General features: G+C 43.3%; 1 protein-coding gene and 1 long non-coding RNA gene across 2 annotated transcripts in view; one reads left to right on the top strand and one right to left on the bottom strand.

Annotated features, from left to right (window-relative positions):
* LOC141982756 (uncharacterized) overlaps positions 1-25,320 on the top strand; it is a 57,939-nt gene that overhangs the window by 24,180 nt on the left and 8,439 nt on the right. The window contains exon 2 of the long non-coding RNA XR_012638216.1: positions 3,396-3,521. This is a non-coding gene — a long non-coding RNA (uncharacterized LOC141982756). The remainder of the gene's footprint in view (positions 1-3,395; positions 3,522-25,320) is intronic.
* The window catches only part of LOC141982751 (sodium-dependent neutral amino acid transporter B(0)AT1), an 84,399-nt gene continuing 59,767 nt past the window's right edge, over positions 689-25,320 (bottom strand). The window contains exons 8-12 of the mRNA XM_074945082.1: positions 22,299-22,455; positions 20,425-20,629; positions 20,109-20,268; positions 4,462-4,624; positions 689-1,240 (exon numbers count right to left, since the gene is read on the bottom strand). Of these exons, the coding sequence (XP_074801183.1) occupies positions 1,031-1,240; positions 4,462-4,624; positions 20,109-20,268; positions 20,425-20,629; positions 22,299-22,455 (895 nt within the window). The 3' untranslated portion in view covers positions 689-1,030. The remainder of the gene's footprint in view (positions 1,241-4,461; positions 4,625-20,108; positions 20,269-20,424; positions 20,630-22,298; positions 22,456-25,320) is intronic.

Genomic DNA, 25,320 nt, shown 5'->3' with positions numbered 1-25,320 from the left:
GGTGCTATAACTTTATCTTCGTATTAAGTTGTGGTCTGTTTGTTTGTTGTAGCTGGCCTGGTAGAGAGCTAACAGGAAGTTCAGTGCTGCTTGTGTGTGCTGAAGTTAGTACTTGCGTGGTCCAATACATTCCTATGATTCTATAAGCAAGTATTACAATACTGTATTAAAGTGAGGTGAAGGGGTGAAGGTCTTATCCCAGCTTGCCCTAGGGTTGCCAACTGTCTAATCACACAAACCCAAACACCCTTGCCCTGCCCCTTCCCTGAGGCCATGCCCACTCAATCCCTCCTCCCTACATCGCTTTCTCTCCCCCAAGGAGGGAGCATGCCTTAGCCCCACTGCACCGCCGGACTTTCAGTGCCTGTAATCTCCCAGTTTGGCTTCAGTAGCCTCCCGGAGATTCCAGGAGACTCCCAGCAAAACCAGGAGGGTTGGCAACCCTAACTTGTCCCCTGTCAGCTCCCCCTGCCATCAAGGAAGTCGTGGACAAGAGGTGTGTCTGAGACCACTTCTCCTTCCACTGTTTGTTAAATAGGAGCTAAAGAAGGTAGATTGTGCCATTCCCTAAGCTGCTGCTGCTACTCTCCTATGTTGTCAGCAGGGGAAAGAACTATCTGCTGGCAATTAGAAAGTAAAGGGTAAGTTAGTGAACTATCCAGAGGGTATAAATAAATCAAGATATCATTTTCATACTTAGAAATGTTTTAATATTTAAATATTTAAAACTTTCGCTTGAGGAAAGTATTTGTGACTCTGTGCAACACAATGATATGTGTGGTTAAAAACAATTGAGTGTGCAAGGCAGAGATCAGCATAAAATTAGTGTTCACATTAGTTCTCCTGCCTGAACAGTCAGACACTGAAATCAGTTACTGTAGGATTCACTTAGTTTCATTGTTCCCCTAGGAACCTCACATCATTGCCCCTTTATGACAATGGAACTAACTATGGATTTCATTTACATTTTTTGGTTTGTTTTTCCTTCCCTCACTAACTAGGTCTATTTCCATCTCTTTGAAATATGTTTTCATGCACGATTCTTCAGGTCTCCATTCACAGAGGGCTCAGAAACTGAGATGACAAGGCCCTGATGTCCATCTTGTTCTTGACAGCAATTTCTGATGCCTTTGTAGATGGCGAAGACAGGGATGACCAAACAAGGCACTCCAGCCAAGATTACGATGATGGCATACACCCAGTCAGGATATCCAACTCTCTCTGATTTGGGGAACTGATCCTGTGAGAATAAACAATCAACTTTCAAGGACTTGTGGTGGGCAAAATATATAAGAACATTCAACTCAGGAATATAGTCCTGGAAGGGACTCTCTTTGGTTACTGAGTCCAGTCCCCTGATAATACAAGCAACCCTGTTATATAATCCCATTCATAAATGTATCAAGATTCATCCTAAAAATAGTTAGGTTGTTTGCCCCGCTAACCCCATTAATAGATATATTAAACAGTAATACAGAGAAAACCCAGAACCATAACATTAATTCCTCCATAACAGTATTTTAACTCTGAAAGGATAAGGGAGTATTTGTAGTTTATGCATTAAAAGATATAAAACAAGATTTTTAAAAATAGCTTTTATAATTTGAGTTCCACAATAATACTATTTAGCATTTAACATCTTAAAAGCACTGATGAGGTTCAACAAGGACAAGTGCAGAGTCCTGCACTTAGGAAGGAAGAATCCCATGCACTGCTACAGACTAGGGACCGAGCGGCTAGGCAGCAGTTCTGCAGAAAAGGACCTAGGGGTTACAGTGGACAAGAAGCTGGATATGAGTTGACAGTGTGCCTTTGTTGCCAAGAAGGCTAACGGCATTTTGGGCTGTATAAGTAGAGGCATTGCCAGCAGATGGAGGGCCGTGATCGTTCCCCTCTATTCGGCATTGGTGAGGCCTCATCTGGAGTACTGTGTCCAGTTTTCGGCACTACACTACAAGAAGGATGTGGAAAAATTGGATAGAGTCCAGCAGAGGGCAACAAAAATGATTAGGGGGCTGGAGCACATGACTTATGAGGAGAGGCTGAGGGAACTGGGATTGTTTAGTCTGCGGAAGAGAAGAATGAGGGGGGAATTGATAGCTGCTTTCAACTACCCGAAAGGGCATTCCAAAAAGGAAGGATCTAGACTGTTCTCAGTGGTACCAGATGACAGAACAAGGCATAATGGTCTCAGGTTGCAGTGGGGGAGGTTTAGGTTGGATATTAGGCAAACCTTTTTCAGTAGGAGGGTGGTGAAGCAGTGGAATGGGTTACCTAGGGAGGTGGTGGAATCTTCTTCCTTAGAGGTTTTTAAGGTCAGGCTTGACAAAGCCCTGGCTGGGATGATTTAGTTGGCGATTGGTCCTGCTTTGAGCAGGGGGTTGGACTAGATGACCTCCTGAGGTCCCTTCCAACCTTGATATTCTATGATTCTATGGTACACACATTGACTAAGTAGTCCTCACAACATCACTGTAAGATAGGTACAGTAAGTGTTTCAGATAATTGAAATGAGAAAAAGGAGAGGTTGAGTGATTTGTCCAAATTCACAGATTAAGTCATTGTGGCATAGCTGGGGCTAGACCATAGGAGTTCACTGGTGGTGTCACCTGGTCTATGCACTAGACTACAGTGACTTCTTTGTTACTGCAAATTCTATCAACGTATTTTTTTCTGCAGTAGATGGGGATAGATTTTCTGAGACTAGAGGGTTTTGTGTATGTTCTGAGTCTAATTTGTCAGGTTTCAGAAGTTTCATACCTGAGGGTGGCAGCTCTGAGAGGTGGCTCAGTTGGTTAGGAAGAAACAAGGAGCTCAGGGGTGGAGTTGAAGACCTGCCAAAGTATCTCCCCAAAAAGTGGCTTTTGTGCAAGCCTTCCCTCTTTCAGCTCCCTGACACCCCCAAATGTCTTCTGTAGCACTGCAAGCTCATGAGTCCCATGATACTAAGTATTTGTCTTAAAGCCTCAATTCCTGGATTCATGTGATTAAGTTAGAATTTCCATTTTCTTCTTTTCTTTTTTAAAAGTAAATTTCTAGCCATAGAAAAACTTGAAAATTTGTACCAAATCCACACTGAAGGCTTAAAAATCAAAAGATAAATAAAAAGAACTCCAAACTTCCCATTTTTAAAAAATCAAAAGTTTTTGGGACTAACTCATGAATTTTGAATGATGGGGAGTTTGCAAGAAAGTTTTTGCCCAGACTTTCCTCTGACATCCCCTCCCAAAGTGGCTTCTCCCTTAGGAGATCACAAATAAGAGACTCTTTGGATAGGGCTCAAGGTAGACAAACCCCACCTGTGGCAGCAGAACTACTGGCTGCAATGTCATTCAGTCTTCCTATAGGAACAGGAGGCTGTGTCCTGTCCCTGAATATTTTGGTGCTCTTTGCAGATGCAAGGAAGAGGAGGCTGTGGCCCCTCTTGGCAGACCCCTTGAAAACAAGATGGAGGGTAGCATTTGGTGCCCCTGAGGAAAGCAGGAAAAGAGGTGATGGAGCTCCCCCAGAAGTCTGCTGAGGTAAGAGGTGAGACCTGTGTCCCAGGGGCTAACTGTAGGGGTTTGGGGAGCTGGCATACACTGTGAAAGAGGGTAAAAGAGATGGAAAGACCCTGGGCATGATTCACTTAGGGTGGGGGAGGGTAGAGTTTCAGGGCATTATCAAGTTGTGCAAGACTCTTAAGTGGGGAGTTGGACCAGTATCTTTATCCTCTTCTTGGCCTGAGGGTGGTGAGGCTTCTGACCAGGGCCAGATGGTACAGCTCAGCGGTGCAAGGCTGGGGAACTGTGAGGAATTGGCTGAGGCCTCCCTATTGTTAGTTCATGAGTGGCTGGAAAAAGCATTCATGGAACTCAGCTGGGTGTGTCCTTGCCTGTGGCTGTCTGTGTAAGTGCAGTACCTGGAGAGGTTTGCAGCTTGTCATAATATCACAGTGGGAGAGGGAGCCCAGGTTAGTAAGCCAGTTAGAAAGCTCAGCGGTACCCCAATTCCAGGTTGCACCCTGGGAAAACCGGTCACAACCTCACTGCAGCTCTTATGGATTTTCATGAATATAAATGGGTTCAGAATCTGACCCACTTGTCTTTTGTTAACAGTGACAGCTCTCTACATTTCAAACTGTTATGCAATCCCTACTTTATAAATGATTAAGTTCACAGGGTCCTGCCTTGATCCTGTCTCACAGTAGGACTCTCGTTTCTTTCTCTTGAGTAAAATTACTAAGACATCATCATCTAGCAATTCCCATTCATTTGTGGCTGAATTTAGAATAGCAAGTTCATTTATCTAAGGTCTAACATTTAATTTTTTATATTCCATTTTATGCACTGTAGCAGAGTATTCATGAGAACACTGTTGAATGGGCAACATGGGGAAGATGGATGTAATTAGTACACACACAGAAAGAAGGAGGAATACATAAAAAAATTGAAGATATGTGTTTTGACCTTATGTACTTACATAATTAGGATCCCAAATGATATAGAGCAGTTCTTGGTTGACCTTCACCACAAAGTAAAAGAAGAAGATAACTATCATAATGAGAGGACTGACAACTCTCCATGTGACCTGCCAGAAAATGTTGGGTTTGTGTCCAATCATGAACTCTATATCCTTGTTAAACCTAAAAGCAAAGGTAGCAAGTTCAGGAAATTCACTCCATTGTAGTGGTTTACAAAGCACATTCAGAGACTGTCCAATCACATGCACAAATGACAAAGTAAAATAACCTAATTGTACTTTTCAGAACTTTCCAATGCCACAGTAAAATATAAATGGGTAAAAACAAGATTTAGAAATATTTTTCTAATTCAGGCAAATATCAATATAATTATCCTATAAGTTTGAATCAAATTTCCCAAAAGCAAGCCAGGAAAAATACTCTTAAAAACATGCATTATTTCAATAATTGTGTGACTGCTTCTGATTTCACATTGCTTGTAATTATCAAGAAAAGCAAAAAGATCAAAGCTATCAACTTATGGCATGGTATCTTCAAAAAGTAAGAACAGGTGAATTGGATGACTGAGTGTAAGTTGAGTTTCCCTCTGATGTAAAGTAAAACTTCTCAAGGTTTTTCTGTTTGCACCTCAGAACTGTTTCTTTTAAAAAGTGTAACATCATTTATTACTGAAAGGAGAGAAGGCAAATTGAAGGCATTTTTAGATGTGGCTTTTATGTATAAGGTTCACTTAGATAGTCATAGCAACTGTATTTCAGAGTGTTAAGTAGAGGACTGTGACTTTTCTTAACCACACACATGCTACTTAATTTTAGCCATTTTTGAAACTGTCCTTCAGTCCTCTTTTGTGACTGTCCAGTAGATCGCTTGGGCGTGTATCTGATTGAGTTGCCTTAACAGCTGTGAATGGTGCACAGAATCAGGATCACAGATGCCCACTTTCAGCTTTCCCCAGAGATGCTCCACCTCCACTCCACCCCTTCCCCAAGGCCCCACCCTTGCTCTGCCTCTTCCTGCCCCCACTCTGCCCCCTCCTCAAAGTTCTGCCCCTGTCCCGCCTCTTCCTGCCCCCATTCCACCCCCTCCCCAAACACACCCTGCCCTTATTCTTCTTCTTCCTGATCAGCAGCAGGCGGAAGGCACTAGGGGAAGGGGAGGAACTGATCATCAAGGCCCATGGAACAGATGATCGGCGGGGAGGCTGGTGGGTGCTGAGCACCCACTATTTTTTCTGTGGATGCTCCAGCCTCAGAGTCGGTGCCTATGATCAGGCTGAAGATAAACTATCACATATATTTTATTTTCTCCTTTTATGTGAGTGGGACAGAGCCCCAGCTGCCATTGTAAAGCTGCTAAAAACATGTGGTACCAAGGCTGGGGGCATGCCTAAATGGGAGTACAGACGCTTCCCGGGTTATGCAAAACCCGACTTACGCAAATCTGCACTTACAGAAAAAGTTCCATAAGCTAGAAATAGAAAGTGGGTTGTTTTGGGTTTTTTTGCGTGACAATCGGGAATACATTTCGACCCATGCAAAATTCAACTTACTCAAGGCGTTCCAGAATGGAATGATTGCATAAGTCGGGGAGCATCTGTAAAGTTTTCTATTTGCAGACACTTTCCGTTTTGATGAGATATATTATTTTTTCTCTTAAAATCCATAATAATATTTGAGGCATTCTGGGACTCCTTAAGCCTCTGTGCTGAATACTTACAGCACACATTGAGCTCAATTGGATTTGTGTGGGTGATTAGCACTTCTGAAAATCCAGCCCAGTGGGTCTCAGTTTAGCAGTCAAAATCAGAAGCCACTTTTGAAAATTTTGGCCTTTACCTCTCTATGACCCAGTTTCCAAATCTGAAAAACAGGGAATAAGGGATGAAAGGACCCTGACACAAAGTTGCTGGAAGGATTGCACAGTCTGTTACCCACAAGAGTAGAAGCTTCCATATCACATTAAGCTTGTGCAGTTTGTTTTTAATATTTAGAACTGCCCAGATCGGTACAATGTCACTTAAGCACTGCACAGCAGGCACTGGCAGATTCTGAAAAACATGCAGGAATAAACCGTACACTGTTCAGGAATGGCTACTGTGTAGAAATCTTTTTTAAAAACCTAAAGATTCTACTACTGTCTTTCCCAGTTAGGAACATAGGAATTGCCACACTGGGTCAGACCTGAGGTCCATCTAGTCCAGGATCATGTCTCCAGCTGTAGCCAGCACTTTATGCCTCAGAGGATGGTGTAAGAACCCTATAGGAGGTGGATGTGGGATAAACTGCCCCAACATTAGGTCTCATCCTGATCTTTAGTAGTTAGAGATTGGCTTATGCCCTAAAGCATGACATTTTATGTCCTTTCCAAAAATTTTATCATTAACTATAATTTTGCTTATTCTTGTTACTCATGTAAATGTCCAATCCCTTTTTGAATATTGCTAAATTCTTAGCCTGAATAACTTCCTGTGGAAATGAATTCCACAGTCTAATTACACATCATTTGAAAAGTATTTCCTTTAATCAGTTTTGAATTTGTCACCTTTAACTGCACCAAATGTTCCTTTGTTCATGTGTTGTGAGAAAGGGAGAATAGAAGCTCTTGATCTCACTTCTCTATAACATTCATTATTTCATATACTTTATCATGTCCCCACATCCTACTCCTAAATCCTTATCACCTTTCTATTTTCCTCACTAGGAGTTAACTTCCACTTTTTAAAGGATGCCTTTTTGCCTCATGCTGCTTCTTTTACTTTGTTGTTTAGCCACAGTGGCACTTTTTTGATTCTCTTATTATGTTTTTAAATTTGGGTATACATTTAAGTTAAGCCTCTATTATGGTGTCTTTAAAAAGTTTCCATGCCGCTTGCAGGGATTTCAGTTTTGGCACTGTACCTTTTGATTAATGTTTCACTAACCTACTCATTTTTGTGTAGTTCCCCTTTCTGAAATTAAATGCTACAGTGCTGGGCTGCTGTGGTGTTTTTTTATTTTAATAGCCTCTCTAATCTCCCTGAGCATTTCACAGTCACTATGACCATCCTGTTCTGGTGGTCAGTAATATATCCCTACTGTTATATTCTTATTCTTAGAGCATGGAATTACTATCCATAGAGATTCTCTGGTACAGTTTGGTTCATTTAAGATTTTTACTTCATTTAATTTTACGCTTTCTTTCACATATAGTGCCACTGCCCCACCAGCACAGTATTTTGTACCCTGGTATTACTGTGTCCCATTGATTATCGTCATTCCACCAAGTTTCTGTGATGCATATTATATCAATATCCTCATTTAATATGAGACACTGTAGTTCACCCATCTTATTATTTAGACTTCTACCACTGGTATATAAGCACTTTAAAAACTTGTCACTTTTTAGCTGTCTGAAATTACATGATGTAATTGAATGGGACTATTTTTTTTCATTTGACTCTTCCTCATCAGATCCTGCCTGTATTTTATCGTCTTCCAGCCTCTCCTCCTTATTAGGACATAGAGAATCTCCATGAATAGATTCTCCCCTCAAACTACGTGCTCCTCCGCACCTGTCGGTTTTTCCCCAGCCCATAGTTTAAAAACTGCTCTATAACCTTTTTAATTTTAAGTACCAGCAATCTGGTTCCATTTTGGTTTAGGTGGAGCCCCTCCTTCCTGTATAGGCTCCCCTTTCTCAAAATTTTCCCCAGTTCCTAATAAATCTAAACTCCTCCTCTCTACACCATCCTCTCATCCACGCATTGAGACTCTGCAGTTCTGCCTGCCTACCTGGCCCTGCGCATGGAACTGGAAGCATTTCAGAGAATGCTACCATGGAGTTTTGGACTTCAGTCTCTTACCTAGCAGCCTAAATTTGGCCTCTAGGACCTCTCTCATATCCTTCCCTATATCACTGGTACCTACATGTACCACGGCCACTAGCTCCTCCCCAGCACTACACATAAGTCTATCTAGATGTCTCAAGAGAGCCGCAAACTTTGCACCAGGCAGGCAAGATACCATGTGGTTCTCCCGGTCATTGCCAACCCACCTATCTATGTTTCTAATGATTGAATCGCCCATTGCTAATACCTGTCTCTTCCTAATAACTGGAGTTCCCTTGCTATGGGAAACTATGGGATTGTTTCCCTCTGCTCCAGTTGGATGTTCTCCTTCCCTGAGACTTTCATCCTCCTCAACAGCACAGTGGCTGTCAGACTGGGGGTGGGACCATTCTACTGTGTCCCAGAAAGTCTCAACTACGTACCTCTCTGTCTCCTTTAGCTACTCCAGTTCAGCCACTCTGGTCTCCAAAGCCTGTACATGGTCTCTGAAGGCCAGGAGCTCCTTGCACTGCATGCACATATACACCACCTGCCCATAGCATACATGCTGCATTGGGTGCAATAAACTGGATAGCCCCACTATGTTGCTGGACTTCTGCCTGCATTATCTTTTTACTCCTGAAGTTAAATCCTTTGTTGAGGTTTTGTTTTTATCAGGGGTTTTTTTTGGCTTTAAGTTTAAAGAACGAATCTAGCCCCCCTCACACGCTCCCTCTCGCAACTCCCTTGCAAAATTCCCCTGTTAGCCACTCCTGTTCACTCTCTCTCATTCCTCACAAGTCCCCTCTGGGCATCACTCACCTAAATAACTTTGTATCATGTGCAAATGTTTCTACTTCATTATTCATTCCCTTTTCAGATAATTAATACATATATTAAACAACACTGGACCTAGTACTAAACCTCTAGGCACCTTTGCTGTGAAGAAAATTGACCATTTAATTCTTCTCTTTGTTTTCTCTCCTAGTCAGTTCTTGATCCATGAAAATACTTTGCTTCAGACGCCATGACTCTTTTGCTTCTTAGTGGCTTTTGTGCTAGACCTTGTCAAAGGCCTTTTTGTAAGTCTAAAATTATGTCAACCAGTTCTCATAGATTCATAGATTCCAAACCCAGAAATGGACCATTGTGGTCATCTAGTCTGACCTCCTGCATAATGCAGACCATAGAACTTCCCTGAATTCATTCCTGTTTGAACTAGAGTATATCTTTTAGAAAAATTTCCAATCTTGATTTTAAAAACTGCCAGTGATAGAGAATCCACTACAATCATAGAATTGTAAAAGACTAGGGTTGGAAGAGACCTCCGGAGGTCATCCAGTCCAACCCCCTGCTCAAAGCAGGACTAACCCCAACTAAATCATCCCAACCAGGGCTTTGTCAAGTCAGGCCTTAAAAACCTCTAAGGATGGAGATTCCATCACCTCCTAGGTAACCCATTCCAGTGCTTCACCACCCTCCTAGTGAAATAAGTTTTCCTAATATCCAACCTAGACCTCCCCCACTGCAACTTGAGACCACTGCTTCTTGTTCTGCCATCTGCCACCACTGAGAACAGCCTAGCTCCATCCTCTTTGGAACCCCCTTTCAGATAGTTGAAGGCTGCTATCAAGTCCCCCCTCACTCTTCTCTTCTGCAGACTAAATAAGCCCAGTTCCCTCAGCCTTTCCTCATAAGTCATGTTCCCCAGCCCTCTAATAATTTTCATTGCCCTCCACTGGACTCTCTCCAATTTGTCCACATTCTTTCTGTAGCGGGGGGCCCAAAACTGGAAGCAATACTCTAGATGTGGCCTCACCAGTGCCGAATAGAGGGGAATAATCACTTCCCTCGATCTGCTGGCAATGCTCCTACTAATGCAGGCCAATATGTTGTTAGCCTTCTTGGCAACAAGGGCACACTCTTGACTCTTGCTAGCTGCAATTCCAGTTGTGTTTTGGCCTTTCTGATTACACCCCTGCATGCTGGAGCAATATTTTTATACTCCTCTCTAGTCATCTGTCCAAGTTTCCACTTCTTGGAAACTTTCTTGTTGTGTTTAAGCTCACCGAAGAGTTCTCTGTTAAGCCAAACTGGTCGCCTGCCATATTTGCTATTCTTTCTGGACATTGAGATGGTTTGTTCCTGTGCCCTCAATAAGGCTTCTTTAATATACAGCCAGCTCTCCTGGACTCCTTTCCCCCTCACATTAGCCTCGCAGGGGATCCTGCCCATCAGTTCCCTGAGGGAGTCAAAGTCTGCTTTTCTAAAGTCCAGGGTCCATATTCTGCTACTCTCCTTTCTTCCTTTTGTCAGGATCCTGAACTTGACCATCTCATGGTCACCGCTGCCCAGGCTGCCACCCACTTTTACTTCCCCTACCAATACTTCCCTATTTGTGATCAGAGGTCAAGAGGAGCACGGCCCCTATTTGGTTCCTCCAGCACTTGCACCAGGAAGTTGTCCCCAACACTCTCCAAAAACTTCCTGGATTGTCTGTACACTGCTGTATTGCTCTCCCAGCAGATGTCAGGATGATTGAAGTCCTCCATGAGAACCAGGGCCTGTGATCTGGAAACTTCTGTTAGTTGTCTGAAGAAAGCCTTGTCTACATCATCCTCCTGGTCTGGTGGTCAAAAGCAGACACCCACCACAACATCACCTTTGTTGCTCTCATCAAACTCTAAACTTAACTCAAAGACACTCAACAGGCTTTTCTCCAGTTTCATACTGGAGCTCTGACCAATCATGCTGCTTGTTGCACATACAATACAACAATTCTGGGTAAATTCTTCCAGTGGTCAGTTACTCTAACAATCTATGCTTATTTTCAGTCTAAATGTGTCTAACTTCAACTATCAGTCATTATCTATTATCAGATTTCTATTAGAATCATAGAATCATAGAATATCAGGGTTGGAAGGGACCCCAGAAGGTCATCTAGTCCAACCCCCTGCTCGAAGCAGGACCAATTCCCAGTTAAATCATCCCAGCCAGGGCTTTGTCAAGCCTGACCTTAAAAACCTCTAAGGAAGGAGATTCTACCACCTCCCTAGGTAACGCATTCCAGTGTTTCACCACCCTCTTAGTGAAAAAGTTTTTCCTAATATCCAATCTAAACCTCCCCCATTGCAACTTGAGACCATTACTCCTCGTTCTGTCATCTGCTACCATTGAGAACAGTCTAGAGCCATCCTCTTTGGAACCCCCTTTCAGGGAGTTGAAAGCAGCTATCAAATCCCCCCTCATTCTTCTCTTCTGCAGACTAAACAATCCCAGCTCCCTCAGCCTCTCTTCATAAGTCATGTGCTCTAGACCCCTAATCATTTTTGTTGCCCTTCGCTGGACTCTCTCCAATTTATCCACATCCTTCTTGTAGTGTGGGGCCCAAAACTGGACACAGTACTCCAGATGAGGCCTCACCAGTGTCGAATAGAGGGGAACGATCACATCCCTCGATCTGCTCGCTATGCCCCTACTTATACATCCCAAAATGCCATTGGCCTTCTTGGCAACAAGGGCACACTGTTGACTCATATCCAGCTTCTCGTCCACTGTCACCCCTAGGTCCTTTTCCGCAGAACTGCTGCCTAGCCATTCGGTCCCTAGTCTGTAGCGGTGCATTGGATTCTTCCATCCTAAGTGCAGGACCCTGCACTTATCCTTATTGAACCTCATCAGATTTCTTTTGGCCCAATCCTCCAATTTGTCTAGGTCCTTCTGTATCCTATCCCTCCCCTCCAGCGTATCTACCACTCCTCCCAGTTTAGTATCATCTGCAAATTTGCTGAGAGTGCAATCCACACCATCCTCCAGATCATTTATGAAGATATTGAACAAAACCGGCCCCAGGACCGACCCCTGGGGCACTCCACTTGACACCGGCTGCCAACTAGACATGGAGCCATTGATCACTACCCGTTGAGCCCGACAATCTAGCCAACTTTCTACCCACCTTATAGTGCATTCATCTAGCCCATACTTCCTTAACTTGCTGACAAGAATACTGTGGGAGACCGTGTCAAAAGCTTTGCTAAAGTCAAGAAACAATACATCCACTGCTTTCCCTTCATCCACAGAACCAGTAATCTCATCATAAAAGGCGATTAGATTAGTCAGGCATGACCTTCCCTTGGTGAATCCATGCTGACTGTTCCTGATCACTTTCCTCTCATGTAAGTGCTTCAGGATTGATTCTTTGAGGACCTGCTCCATGATTTTTCCAGGGACTGAGGTGAGGCTGACTGGCCTGTAGTTCCCAGGATCCTCCTTCTTCCCTTTTTTAAAGATTACTACACTACATAAAGATCACTACATTAGCCTTTTTCCAGTCATCCCCATGTAAGTATTTTTAGACAGTGATCAAGACTTCTTTACTACTACTTTACTGGCACATTCAAATATTTCTAAGAGAATAGCAAGACACAATTTACCTTTGCAGAAACTGTGCTGGTTAGATGTGTTTATATCACAATCTTCCAAAAATTGTTGTTGTTCTGTTTCAACCAATTTGACTAATAAGCCTTACATATGTACCTGGCTATATTTCCTCAGATCATCCCCAGAGCCTCTTTAAAACATAATTACAGCATTTACTACCCTCAAATATTCTATAACAGTGGTTGTTTTTAATGAGAGTGCATATTTCTGTTAGAGGCTCAGCCACTTCATATTTAAGCTTCAGAAGAAGAAGATGTGTGTCCCTGTGAGTGCTCCACTGTAGATGTATCTGCGCCTCTGTACCGCTAATCAGAGATTTTAGGTAGCAGTGTCCATTCAGCCTGCACAGGTGCTCTCCCTCCCTCGTGGTTTGCCTGAAGACTATCTAATGCTGTGCGGGCAAACTGCCCCCCGTTTCTTCTCTACCGCAAAGCCCCATATTGGGAACTCTGAAGTAGAGGGGAGGAGGGTAGGTTGTGGAGCACCCATAGGGACACACATCTCGAAGAACCATCGTTTCTGCACAGGATGAGTAACATCCACTTCTTCTTCGAGTAGTGTCCCTCTGGGTGCTCCACTATAGGCGACTTTGCAGCAGTATCCCCAATGAAGGGCTGAGACTTCGAGTGGAGTCTGTTATTAAAGAGAGTAGTGCAGAGCCAAAGATGGCATCAGAGGCTGAGTCTCCAGTGATCACATAGTGCTCTACAAAAGTATGGGTTGAGGCCCAAGTTGCAGCTCTGCAAGTTTCCGTCATGGGGAGATCCTTAAGGAATGAGACCGAGGTAGAAACTGACCTCGTGGAGTGTGTGCAGAGTCCGGATGAAGGCAAGAGGTTGAGCCCCTGGTATAGTGAGTAATGCAACCAGAGACCCATTTGGATAATCTTTGAGCCAATATTGCAGAACCTTTGGATCTTTCTGTAGCCAGTGATTTTAGTTTATTATCCATTTATTGTGTGATGTTAAGATTAATCAATATGTTTTATTACATAAATTCATTGTATGTTAATTAGAGTTAATTTGTAGGATTATAAAAGTATATGATTGATCAGTATTTATCAGAACCAAGCTAAGTTCCCTCTAAGCTGTGTGACCGCACAGCAGCCTATTAAGTGCCACGCAGGCACTCAGGGCTGCGCTGGGGAGAGATGCCCCCCCATAGCACCGTACTCACTGCAGTGCCCCTCCCCAAGCCTCGACAGTACCAGCTATATAATGGCACCAGGCTCACACTCAGCAGGGGCCCTTCACACTCCACTTCACTTGGCTCCTCTCTGGACGCTTCCCCACGCTCCTATGGGCCCGCCGGCCCAGGGCTCCTCTGTCTGACCCCGCCCTCCGTCATGGGATGGGAGGGTGGAAAGGAGCCCATCATTCCTCTGGGCCACTGGTGTGGGATAGTCTGCGGTGGACCATCACTGGCGGCCCGGACTGCGGATGGAACTGCTGCGGCCAAGGGCGAGAGGCTCCCCAACCCCGGCCCCAACCCAGCGCTCCTCTTGGACCTGCCACAGATGGGGGGAGAGGCCCTCCAGCCCAGCCCCCTGGTCCCTGGAGCTGCTGAGGACGGAGAAGAGGTGCCAAAACCAAGCCTAGCCCAGGAGCTGCCGGGGCAGCCTGCACCCCACCCCCTCACTCCAGCTTGCACCCCCCAGGAGGAGGCTCTCACCCCCTTCTGCACCTCAACCCTCTGCCTCAGTCCTGAGCCCCTCATCCTTGGCCCACCCCACACCCCCAGCCAGAGTCATCAGCCCCCAGCACCCCAACCCTCTGCCCCAGCCCTGAGCCCCCTCCCACACTCCGAACCCCTCGGCCCCACCCCACCACATGAATTTTGTTATGTGCACCAGTATGGAGGTGATGTGTCACCTCCATATTTGTGCACATAACAAAATTCTTTCAGCACATGTATGGGAAAAATTAGAAGAACACTGGAACCAAGTATTAGATGTGAGTAAGACAAGCTGAAACAACCTGTAGGCTGAGGCCTGCAAGACTTTAGCTTAGCTATTTTAGGCCTTGGAGACAAGAAACCATGACTTAAGCCAGTGACCGAGAAATAACCCTAAGATTATGGGAAAAGAGGAACTAAGTGGTAATATTGCACAAAATTATCCAGAAGATTAATATTAGATCATAAAAATACTGTAAAGGCCCATCTGTCTCAGATGTGTGTCTTAATCACAGGATACAGGTTGTGCGTCAATGCTAGCGAGAATAAAGGAAAATTACACAGCCTATAGAAAAGTGGGGTTCCTTAAGTTTCCAGGGGACGCAGACCAATAAGAGAAAAGAAGGTTGACACTTTTATGGACATGCACAGAATGCAGGTATAGACAGAATCACATTATAAAAAGGGGATGCCCAGAATGGGAAAATTGAGCTCCCTATGGGAGATTCCAGCAGGAATCATTCCTCTACTGATGATCAAGCCTTGAGAGATCCATCAGACCCTAACACTATTGTTAAGGATGTGAGTATAATTATATTTGTAATTTTTGCATAGGTCTGTATAAAATTTCTATATGCTTGGTAATCATAACTTTAACTGTAACTTTAATAAAACTTGTAAAATAGACTAGACTTTGTACTGGTGAATGTATGTGTGGTCACACTACCCTTAGTCTTTATGTGTTCCTAGAGACCCTAACTCTGAAGCAAGGAGCAGAGGTGACTTTCATAGAATCAAATCATAGAATGTCAGGTTTGGAAGGGACCTCAGGAGGTCATCTAGTCCAACCCCCTGCTCAAAGCAGGACCAATCCTCAATTTTTGCCCCAGATTCCTAAATGGCCCCCTCAAGGATTGAACTCACAACCCTGGGTTTAGCAGGCCAATGCTCAAACCACTGAGCTATCTCTCCCCACACTCTGTTAAGATTGAAACTGTATCCTCCAGAGCTGAACCTACGGTGGTGTAATACCACATTACAAAATGCACTTTGAATAAAATAAAAGGCTACATTTCCACAAACGAAAGAGTTTAGGAGACTTTCTATAGTCCTTAGTCTTGTCCAAGTAGAATGCTAGCATTTTTCTAACATCTAGCATAGGCAGAATCGCTTCCCTGTTATCATGATGTGGTTTTGGGAAAAAACAGGAAGATGGATTTGTTGATTCATATGAAAAGCAGAAGCTACTTTTTAGGGAGAAACTTGTGATGCAGCCTCAATGTTACTTTGTCTTTAAAAAAGAGTGTGAATGGCAGGTGTGCCATCAGGGCTGCTATTTCTCCTATGTGCCTAGCTGAGGTGATGGCAACCAGAAATGCTGTCTTCATAGAATCATAGAATATCAGGGTTAGAAGAGACCTCAGGAGGTCATCTAGTCCAACCCCCTGCTCAAAGCAGGACCAATCCCCACTTTTTGCCCCAGATCCCAAATGGCCCCCTCAAGGATTGAACTCACAACCCTGGGTTTAGCAGGCCAATGCACAAACCACTGAGCTATCCCTCCCCCCCATGGACAGGTACGAAAGAGAGTAAGTCATCATGGGCTCAAAGGGAGGCTAGTTAAGGCTCTGAGAACTAGATTAAGATTCAAGGTTTGAGTGAAAAGAAAAAGAGGACTTGTGGCACCTTAGAGACTAACAAATTTATTTGCGCATAAGCTTTCGTGAGCTACAGCTCACTTCATCAGATGCATTCGACTTGAGTAGGTGGTCTCACATGCAGGAACAGGTTTCCAATGCTCTTATAGAAATCTATGTGTCAGTGGGTGAGCGAACACTGAGTATCCATCTACTTGACAGTGGGAGGCCATTATGAGTGCTAGATGTACTTTAAGGGAGCTGAGAGAGAGTTCTGATTTTTTGAGGTCTAAAACATAGTCTAAAATCAGAGGGAGGGAGAATGACACCAAATTTGGAATTGTTTCCATTTTTGCAGGTAAGTATGCCGAGTGGTCGATTTTGGCTATGTAGAAACACCTTGTCAGACCATTCTACCACTAAGTATTGGAACCAAGAAGGAGTCAAGCCTAGAGATGAAAGATCCACAAGTTGGGGTAAAGGATGAGTCTGTAGTTTTAAGAAAGTCATTTTGAGAATGGGCCGAAGACAGACCAGAGGACATACTGCCATCTGTGCCAGGTAAGGGAACCAACCTTACCTTGGCCAGGAGGGGGCAATCAAAATAACCCTTGCTTTGTCTCATTGTATTGTCAACAGGATCTTGGATAGTAAAGGAAATGGGGGAAAGGAGTATAAAAGGTCCCTGACCCATGAGAGAATGAGAGCATCTCCCAGAGACTGTTTCCACAGGCCTCTCTTGGAGCAATAGTGAGGACATTTCTTGTTCCAGTAAGTAGTGAAGAGCTCTATAGTCAGGGTTCCCAAAAGGCAAATATGTCGTGAAACACCTCTGAGTTCAGTTCCCATTCGTGGTTTTGTGAAAAGTTCTGACTGAGACTGTTGGCTGTCATGTTCTGTATCCCTGGTAGGTAGATGGCTTAGATGAGCATGTTGTGATGGTTGCACCAATTCCAAAGTTTGAGTGCTTCTGTACAGAGGGAGTGAGATCTGAAGCCTCCCTGGCGATTTATGTAAAACATATTGTCCATCATGATCTTTGTGAGAGAAGGTGTGCCCAGGCGTTCCTGGTAGCTCTTAATGCTCCCAGCCTATTAGGGAGGCATCCTTCTTCAGAGTTGGTGATGGTTGTACGAACGGGACACCTGTTCGGACATTGGATGGGTCTTTCTACTAGTCCAGGGAGAGCTTTACAGTGTAGGGCAATTATAGTGGTTTGCTTAGTTTGTCCTTGTTTGGGGAATAGACGGATCTGAGCCACATCTGTAGACACCTCATGAACAACCGAGCGTGTGGCGTGACGAAAGTACTGCTGCCATATGACCAAGCATCTGTAGACAATTCCTGGCTGATGTTTGTGGACTGGCCTGGACTATCTCAGTGAGACTTGTGAGGGTGGTGAACCTGTATAGCAGGAGGAATGCCCTCACTTATACTGTGTAAAATTCAGCACCAATAAACTCCAGTTGCTGTACTTGGGTGAGTGCTGATTTCTGGGTGTTGAGCTGTGGGCCAGTTGCAAAAATGTGCACATGGTCGTCTGAGTGGCTTGTGTGGCCTCCTTAAATGAGGGAGCCCTGAGGAGGCAGTCATCAAGGTATGTTCACAGGTGTGCTGCTATGATGGACAGAACCTTGGAGAATACCCTGGGATTCAGATGAGAAGCCGAATGGGAGCACCCTGTATTAATAATGGTTCTGGCCAAAGGTGAACTGTAGGAACTTCCTGTGTGACAGTTTGTATTGAGGTGTGGAAGTAGGCATCTTATAGGTCCAAGGCTAAAAAACAATCTCCTTGCTCTAGAGCTGAAATAATTGCTGCTAGCGTGACCATCTTGAACTTCTGCGACTTCACATATCTGTTTAATGCCCTTAGATCTAGAATGGGCCTCCAACCTCACTTCGTCTTGGGGATCAGGAAATAACAGGAGTAAAACCCCTTGCCTCTGAGTTGCATCAGAACTGATTCTCTGGCCCCTAAGCATAACAGATTATCTCTTTTCTGGCAAAGTAAGTTCTCATGAGAAGAGTCCCTAAAAAGGGACAGGGAAGGAGGGTGGCTATGGGGGAGGGGTGTGAATTGAATGGCATAACCCTTCAAAATAATTTTCAAGACCCATCTGTCGGAGGTGATATTTTGCCAACCTTTGAGAAAGATGATCAGGTGACTTCCGAAGGGCCATGACAAGTGCATAGATGGCAGTTGATTTTGCAAGGAACAGCTGTTTGAGACCGTGACAAACCTGTCAAAGGTGCTTAGGGAAGGAGGGTTGTGAGGTCACAGACTTCCATTGCTTCCATTTTTGTACCCTGGATCTTTTACATTGTGGCTCTTAAGAGCGCTGTGATGATAGGTACTGAGGTGGTCATGAACTGTGCTGTGGTTGAGAGCCATATTTTCTCTTTTGTCCAGCAGTATAGATTCCCAGGGATCATAACGTGGCCTGGGAATCCTTCAGAGTATGAAGAGAGGTGTCAGTCTTATAAGCGAAGAGCTTGGGGCCTTTGAACGGGAGATCCTCAACCATTGGCTGTGCTTTTTGGGGCAACCTGGAAAGCTGTAATCAAGATGCCCATCTCATTACCCCTGCTGTGGAGACTGAGTGGGCTGTTGTATCTGCTGCGTCCAATGCCATCTGTAGTGCAGTTCTGGCTACTAACTGGGCCTCTTTGGAAATGCCCTGAAACTCTTCTTTTTGCATCTCTGGTAGATGTTCAATAAACGCATGGAGTTTTCCATAATTAATAAATTCATATTTTTTTCTTTTTTGTTTTTTTTTCTAATTGAGAAAAACAGAAAGTCTAGACTACTATATGCCACTATGAGGGTGATCCCTCCAGCAAGGGGGGGGGGGAACGACCTTAAAAAAAGTTTTTTTTAAAAATCCCAACAGGGTAAACAGAAACTCTAACTATTAAAGACAACAAAAAGACTAAAAATAACTACTACTTAAACTAATGAGGCAGAGGAGGAAGAGATAACTTCTCGCTCCATTTGAGGCCAAAGGTAGTTGAGAAGGAACTGGGGGCGATTCACATGCACAGCGCTCGATAGCCTCAAGGCAAACAATGAGAGCGCATGTGCGGGCCGAACAGACACTGCTACCTAAAATCTCTGATTAGAGGCTCGGGGCATAGATACACCCACAGTGAAGCACCCATAGGGACACTACTCAAAGAAGAAGTCTTGAATATGTAGCTAGGCCTGGTGACTTACTGCTTTATAAATTATCAGTTTGCTCCAGGACCATCATCTTCTGACACCTCAATAGCTGCTATCATCTCATCGTTATTACCAGAAACAATTAACTAAATCAGAAAGTTAAGAAGTAAAGAAGTCTAAGTGTATTTACAATGAATCAATACTTTAAAATACAGGTATATTTCCACTGACAGTTTAGCATAGCCGTAGGCACCACACTTAAGATTCATATGACCTAATTATTGTATATTTGCATTACACTGTCTAATACTCATTTAAAAAAACTAGGAATTCATATGCAGAATACTCTACTCTTGAACACTTGCTAAGTATATTATTCTCTTGCAACCCTTCTGAAAATAATTTAGTTATTGTTTTAGGTGTGTAGTCAGGTATCATTTATGGTTTACTATTACCTGTTGGCAGAAAAGCTGCATAGCTTTAATCTACAGTACAAATCAAGAACACTAAATCTTAACAGATATTTTTCTCTGTTCATTGAGAGAGTTTTTTTTTTAAATTGTAAGACAAAGGCTAAATTATGTTTGTGTCATTCCTGTGAATTCCATTAGAGAGCAGACATGCACTGGGGTATAGTAAGATGGCAGCTATGGTCTTCATTCAGTCCTGCATAGTTTCTACAACACTTAAGTCTATGTTTATTTCATACCTGTCTATCCCATAAATGTAGACGACTGAAAACATCTCACAAAAAGCAATTATCAGCAAGGGAATGGATCCAGCAAAACTGTCAAATAGTGCCAGCCAGTAGTTACCAGAATTCAGCACAAAAATAAAAGCAAGCAAATAAGACCCGGCACAAATCAAACCTGTAAATAAAGAACAAAGTCAAATATTTTAGGCATAGACTAAAGCATAAAAACTAATAAGAAATGTGAGACTGTTCACTTCTAACTAATTTTAAGACAAGACAATTCCAAATTTCTTTAAAGATGAGAGATACCGAAGAACCATACAATACCTACCTGTAACAAGTTCCTTAGGCCATTTTTTGGGTACGATATTAAGATCTTGCAAAGGTACAAGAACACCTTCCATGTTTCCAAACATAGATGACAAGCCTAAGCAGAACAGCATGATAAAGAAGAGAATGGACCACAAAGGTGAGACAGGCATTTTGGTGATAGCTTCAGTGAAGACTATAAAAGCCAAGCCAGTTCCTTCAACTCCCTGTAGAGAAATAACAGCAGACTCAAAACGTAGGAGCACTGACACTATTTAGCATTTAAAAATACTTCCATGTATATCATAGATGGTAATGCATTATACTGTACTATAGTTATACTTTTCTATTTATTTTCATAAATCAACCCTAATTCTGCATTATGTTTACTGTTACATGTATAAAGTATATTACTGAGATAACTTTTCTGGAATGGACAATAACAAAATAAAATCAAACCACGTAACCAATTTTTCCCTATAGTTTTCTCCTTATCTCCCACAATTGTGCCATGAATAGAATGCTCACTGAAACCACTGGGAGTTCTGGTCAAAAAGGACTGTGCAGATGGAGGCATTATATCAGATTATAAGAAGCCCAACGAGCCAATTTAGATGGAGTCAGTTTTTCACAGAATAACATCAATCCTAAACAGAGCATCACTATAACTAGAAGTACAGTTTACACATTGCAATTCAGTAAGACAGTTTGAGTTATGCTCTGAAACCACTCCTATTTCATGGGCAATAAACCCAAATACAAACTTTTAAAAATATCCACAGTTTTTTAATATATGTTAAGTGCTATTTAGTTTGCAAAGTCAAGCATTCAAAAGCTTGAAAATACCAGATTTACAAATGCCAGAGCAATCTTTATTTCCCCAATTTGTGCATCCATCCTGTGCACTGAATAAGGAAAATATAGTATTTGAAAATCCTGTGGAAAATATAGTATGTGATCATGTAATTAAAGACAGTATCCTAATGCATATAAACAAAGGGTCTAAATTAAGATGTCCAGGAAACTGTAAATCTGACATTCCCTAACTTTTGATTGCTTGTCTTCACAACCTAAATAGTTACCTCAATGTAGGGTTTTTTCATATGTATTTTCCTAACTTTTCTAAAAGATAAAGGTAAAAATAAAATTCTGTTATATACAACTGTAACAAACCCTTCCCACCAACCAATCATCAGCAGGGTTTGAAACCTAACCCTTTAGCATGGCAGCACTAGCTGCAGGTAACTGAACTTCAGGGTTAGCTGGCAGCAGGTATGGTTGATGTCCCAGAGTGGGGCTGGATGGGTCCAGGGTTGGCTGGGATTGGTTGGAGTGGGGAACTTGGCCCAATTCTTTCTCCTCACCTTGGGAGCTGAGGGAAATCCTGCCCCACATTGTGCCCCAGAGGGAGACATGGGCCATGTTTTGGGTCCAGGCTGGGAATCCAGCCTTTCTTTCTTTTCTCCCACTATAGCTGCTCTGGCAGCTCCTAGGCTTTTCCAGAGTAGTGTTGTCTGCCAGCACTTTAACAGTACACTGAGCCTGGGCTTAGAATATTTGTGGGTTTTGTTATTATTCTGGGTGGCTGCCAAAAATTTCTTGAGGAATGAAAGTGAGAGGAGGGAAATGTCAATGTTTAACAGTTTATAGCTCAGCAAAAGCTGAATGGATTTTCATGGGCCAAAGAAAAAGCACTTCCCTAGTCCAGAGGCATTCCTTCTACCAAATATCAAAAGCATGCTGTAAATGGAGTAAATGTGAAATCATCTCATAGAAAAGGTTGCAACAGGTTCCTTTATACTGGTTCATCCATTGTATTTCCTTTATAATGGAAAGCGTTAAGAAACTTAAATATAAGGGCTGTTACCAGCTCACTCTGTAGTAGTGTCAACTTACATCAGTTAAGAAACTTTCGAGGTTACAGGTCTCAAACTTAAGGCCTACAAAAGTCATTGTATCAGTCATGTTACACCACTTCTGCATCTGTTCAAAGTTTTCCTGGGTTACATTACCTTCTGGCAAATCGAAAGCATTTGTCAGGGTAAGAATATTTCTGTGAAAGTAAAATATAAATAATTGGAAATTAATGTTTGTATATAAGCAAACTAAGATTTCATCTTCATCATCAAATACGTTATCATTAATTCCATGTCTCATAGTAATAAAGAAGATACAATAAAGAAAGGTGTTGTATTTGTCTAGTTGTCTGTGTACAGGACTGAGTGCCAGGAAGTCCACTGAGTTTCGCAGGTACAAATTCTAATGTGGGGGCCCCTACTATGTGTCACTATGACAGGGCAAGCCTAACCCCCAGTGACTGAGTAGGGGGGGATGGGCAGAGAGGACAGCTGGCCCCTCTGCTCTCAGAGCCCTAGCTGGCTAGAGGGCAGGGAAGAAATCCCACTCCTGGCCTCCTGCTACCAGCTCTTCTTTCACTGGAGAAGGGGAATGCTGTTCAAGAGCAGCTCTGCCCATCTGGGTACAGGGGATTGGCCACAGGCCACCTGACTGGCTCTGGGGTGAACTGGCTGACAGAGTGCAAAGAAAAGCCCTCATAGGTCAAAAAGAGAGCACATGCTGCTACTGGGAGGGGCGGGCCTAACTAAATGCAGCCTGAACCCAGGGCTAGGAAACTCATCCAGGAAACAGGGTGTATGCAACCCACATCCAGCACTGAATCATCCATTGTATTCCATGCCTCAGTTCAGGAGACATTATGGAAAAAATTCTGCTGGCTTTGTACGAACCAGTGAATGAGATTTTTAATGAAATGAAGGACACAGACATCATCAGAGAAAGTTACAGCACTTGGGCAACCCCCATCATCCTGGTCATGAGAAAGCATGGGAAAATCCAATTGTGTGTGGACTATTGGAAACTCAACCAATTTACACATAAAGATGCACATCCCCTTCCTCAGCAAAGCTGCTCTTCATTTTGCCTCCCTAATGATATAGCTAGCAGATGTTGGCAGAACAGATGGCCCTAGAGGACCAGCAGAAGATAGCATTTACCACACCCATGACATTTTGTGAATTTTCATACATGCCATTCAGGCTTTGCAATGAGATGGAAATGTTCCAGTGACTGGTAGAGCATTGCCTAGGAAACAAGTATTTCCAGATTGTCCTTTTGTACCTGGATGACATCATTGTGTAGTCAAAGGTTTATGAAAGTTACATGAAATATCTAGATGTTGCATTTACTAAATTAACTCAATATGTGTTGAAGATTATATCTTCGAAGTACCACTGTTGAGAAAGTGGCATACCTCAACCATAGTGAGACAGCAGATAGGATCTTCTCTGATTCAGAAAAGATCCGAGTTATTAATGGTGTGGACAACCATTTTTTATACATGCCTAGAGTTTGTTAGATTCTACAAAAGACTTTCATAAAGGACTTTGCCAAAGCTGGGTGCATCCCTTCATGCCCATTATGAGGATTAAAGGGCAGGGTTGCCAATAGGAGTCCCATGGATTGGACTGAGGAATGTAAGGAGGCCTTTGAGTGCTTGAAGTTTGCCCTGGTAGGAACACCAGTACTAGTCTACCTGGAACACATCCATATTTTCAGACTTTATACAGATACCAGTAACAAAGGATTGGGCACTGGCCTCTCCCAGGACCAGGATGTACAGGAGATGGCAATTGCATATGCCAGCTGAGGAATGAATGTATCAGAGCAGAATGACAAATGCTACAGCTCTTCCAAGCTAGAATTCCTGCCCCTGGACAAAGCCATAACTAAGAAGGGCTACTAGGCAGCTGTTCCCATCACTTTATATACAGATAACCTTATGGCATACATCAACTCTGCCAAACTGAGAACACTGGAGGAATGCTGGACCACAAGGCTGCCTATCTATACCTTCATGCAAATACAGCTGCTCTATCTAGGCTTCAAATAATATTTGAGTCAGAAATGCTGCAAAGTATAAAGATTTGGGGAGGGATAGTTCAGTGGTTTGAGCATTGGCCTGCTAAACCCAGGGTTGTGAGTTCAGTTCTTGAGGGGGCCATTTAGGGATCTGGGGCAAAAATGGGGATTGGTCTTGCTTTGAGCAGGGGGTTGGACTAGATGACCTCCTGAGGTCCCTTCCAACTCCATGATTTAGAGATGATGAAAGTGCTAGAAATCTTTCAGCATAACAGTGCTCTCTAGCACTGAGTGCAAAAAGCTATCCTGGAAGCCACCCAACAGCTGGAAGCTGAGGCAGTGGATCCATTTATAGGAGCTGAGGGGAAGACTGGTATACAGCACTTGGGATCCCAGGACAAAAGAAGAAATTGCCCAAACTGTACTGCGTCCACCAGGGGCTGAGGTGGTTCTCCAAGCCTGCCACAATGTTTCCAGCCACTTAAAATCTAAAAAGACTGTGATGGCTGTCTGCAGGTGGTTTTGCTGTGTGGACCTGACCCAGGAACGTGCAGGAGCGGTGTGAGGACTGTAAGATCTGTACCTATAAGAGGAAACCAATACCAGGGAAAAGGACCTTCTTTAACCCAACAGAGATCAACTCATGTTTACAGCTGTTAGCATTAAAACCACTTGAAGGTGGAATCAAGCCAAAGTGAGTCATCCTACATCCTGATCATTGTAAATAACTAAATAAAATTTCCAGCTGACAGTGCTTCAAGGACATCATTGTCAGATCAGCCTGAAACCAGGGGTAGGAAACCAACCTAGGAAGCTGTCAGGTGCACAGCTGCAGTCAGGCTGGAAGACACAACCCAGATTCAGTGAAGAAGCCCTGACCAGCACGATGATCATGTGAACAGACATATTGATCACCATCCTCTTTGTAAGGTCCCTTAATGTGTTGAAAACTGTTTTCAGGTATCCTCTCAGTCTTCTTTTCTCAAGCCTAAACATGCTCAGTTTTTTTGACCTTTCCTCATAGGTCAGGTTTTCTAAA

The sequence above is a fragment of the Natator depressus genome, chromosome 2 (genome assembly GCF_965152275.1).
Source record: "Natator depressus isolate rNatDep1 chromosome 2, rNatDep2.hap1, whole genome shotgun sequence".
NCBI lineage: Eukaryota > Metazoa > Chordata > Testudines > Cheloniidae > Natator > Natator depressus.
This window is presented reverse-complemented; position numbering and strand designations above follow the sequence as displayed.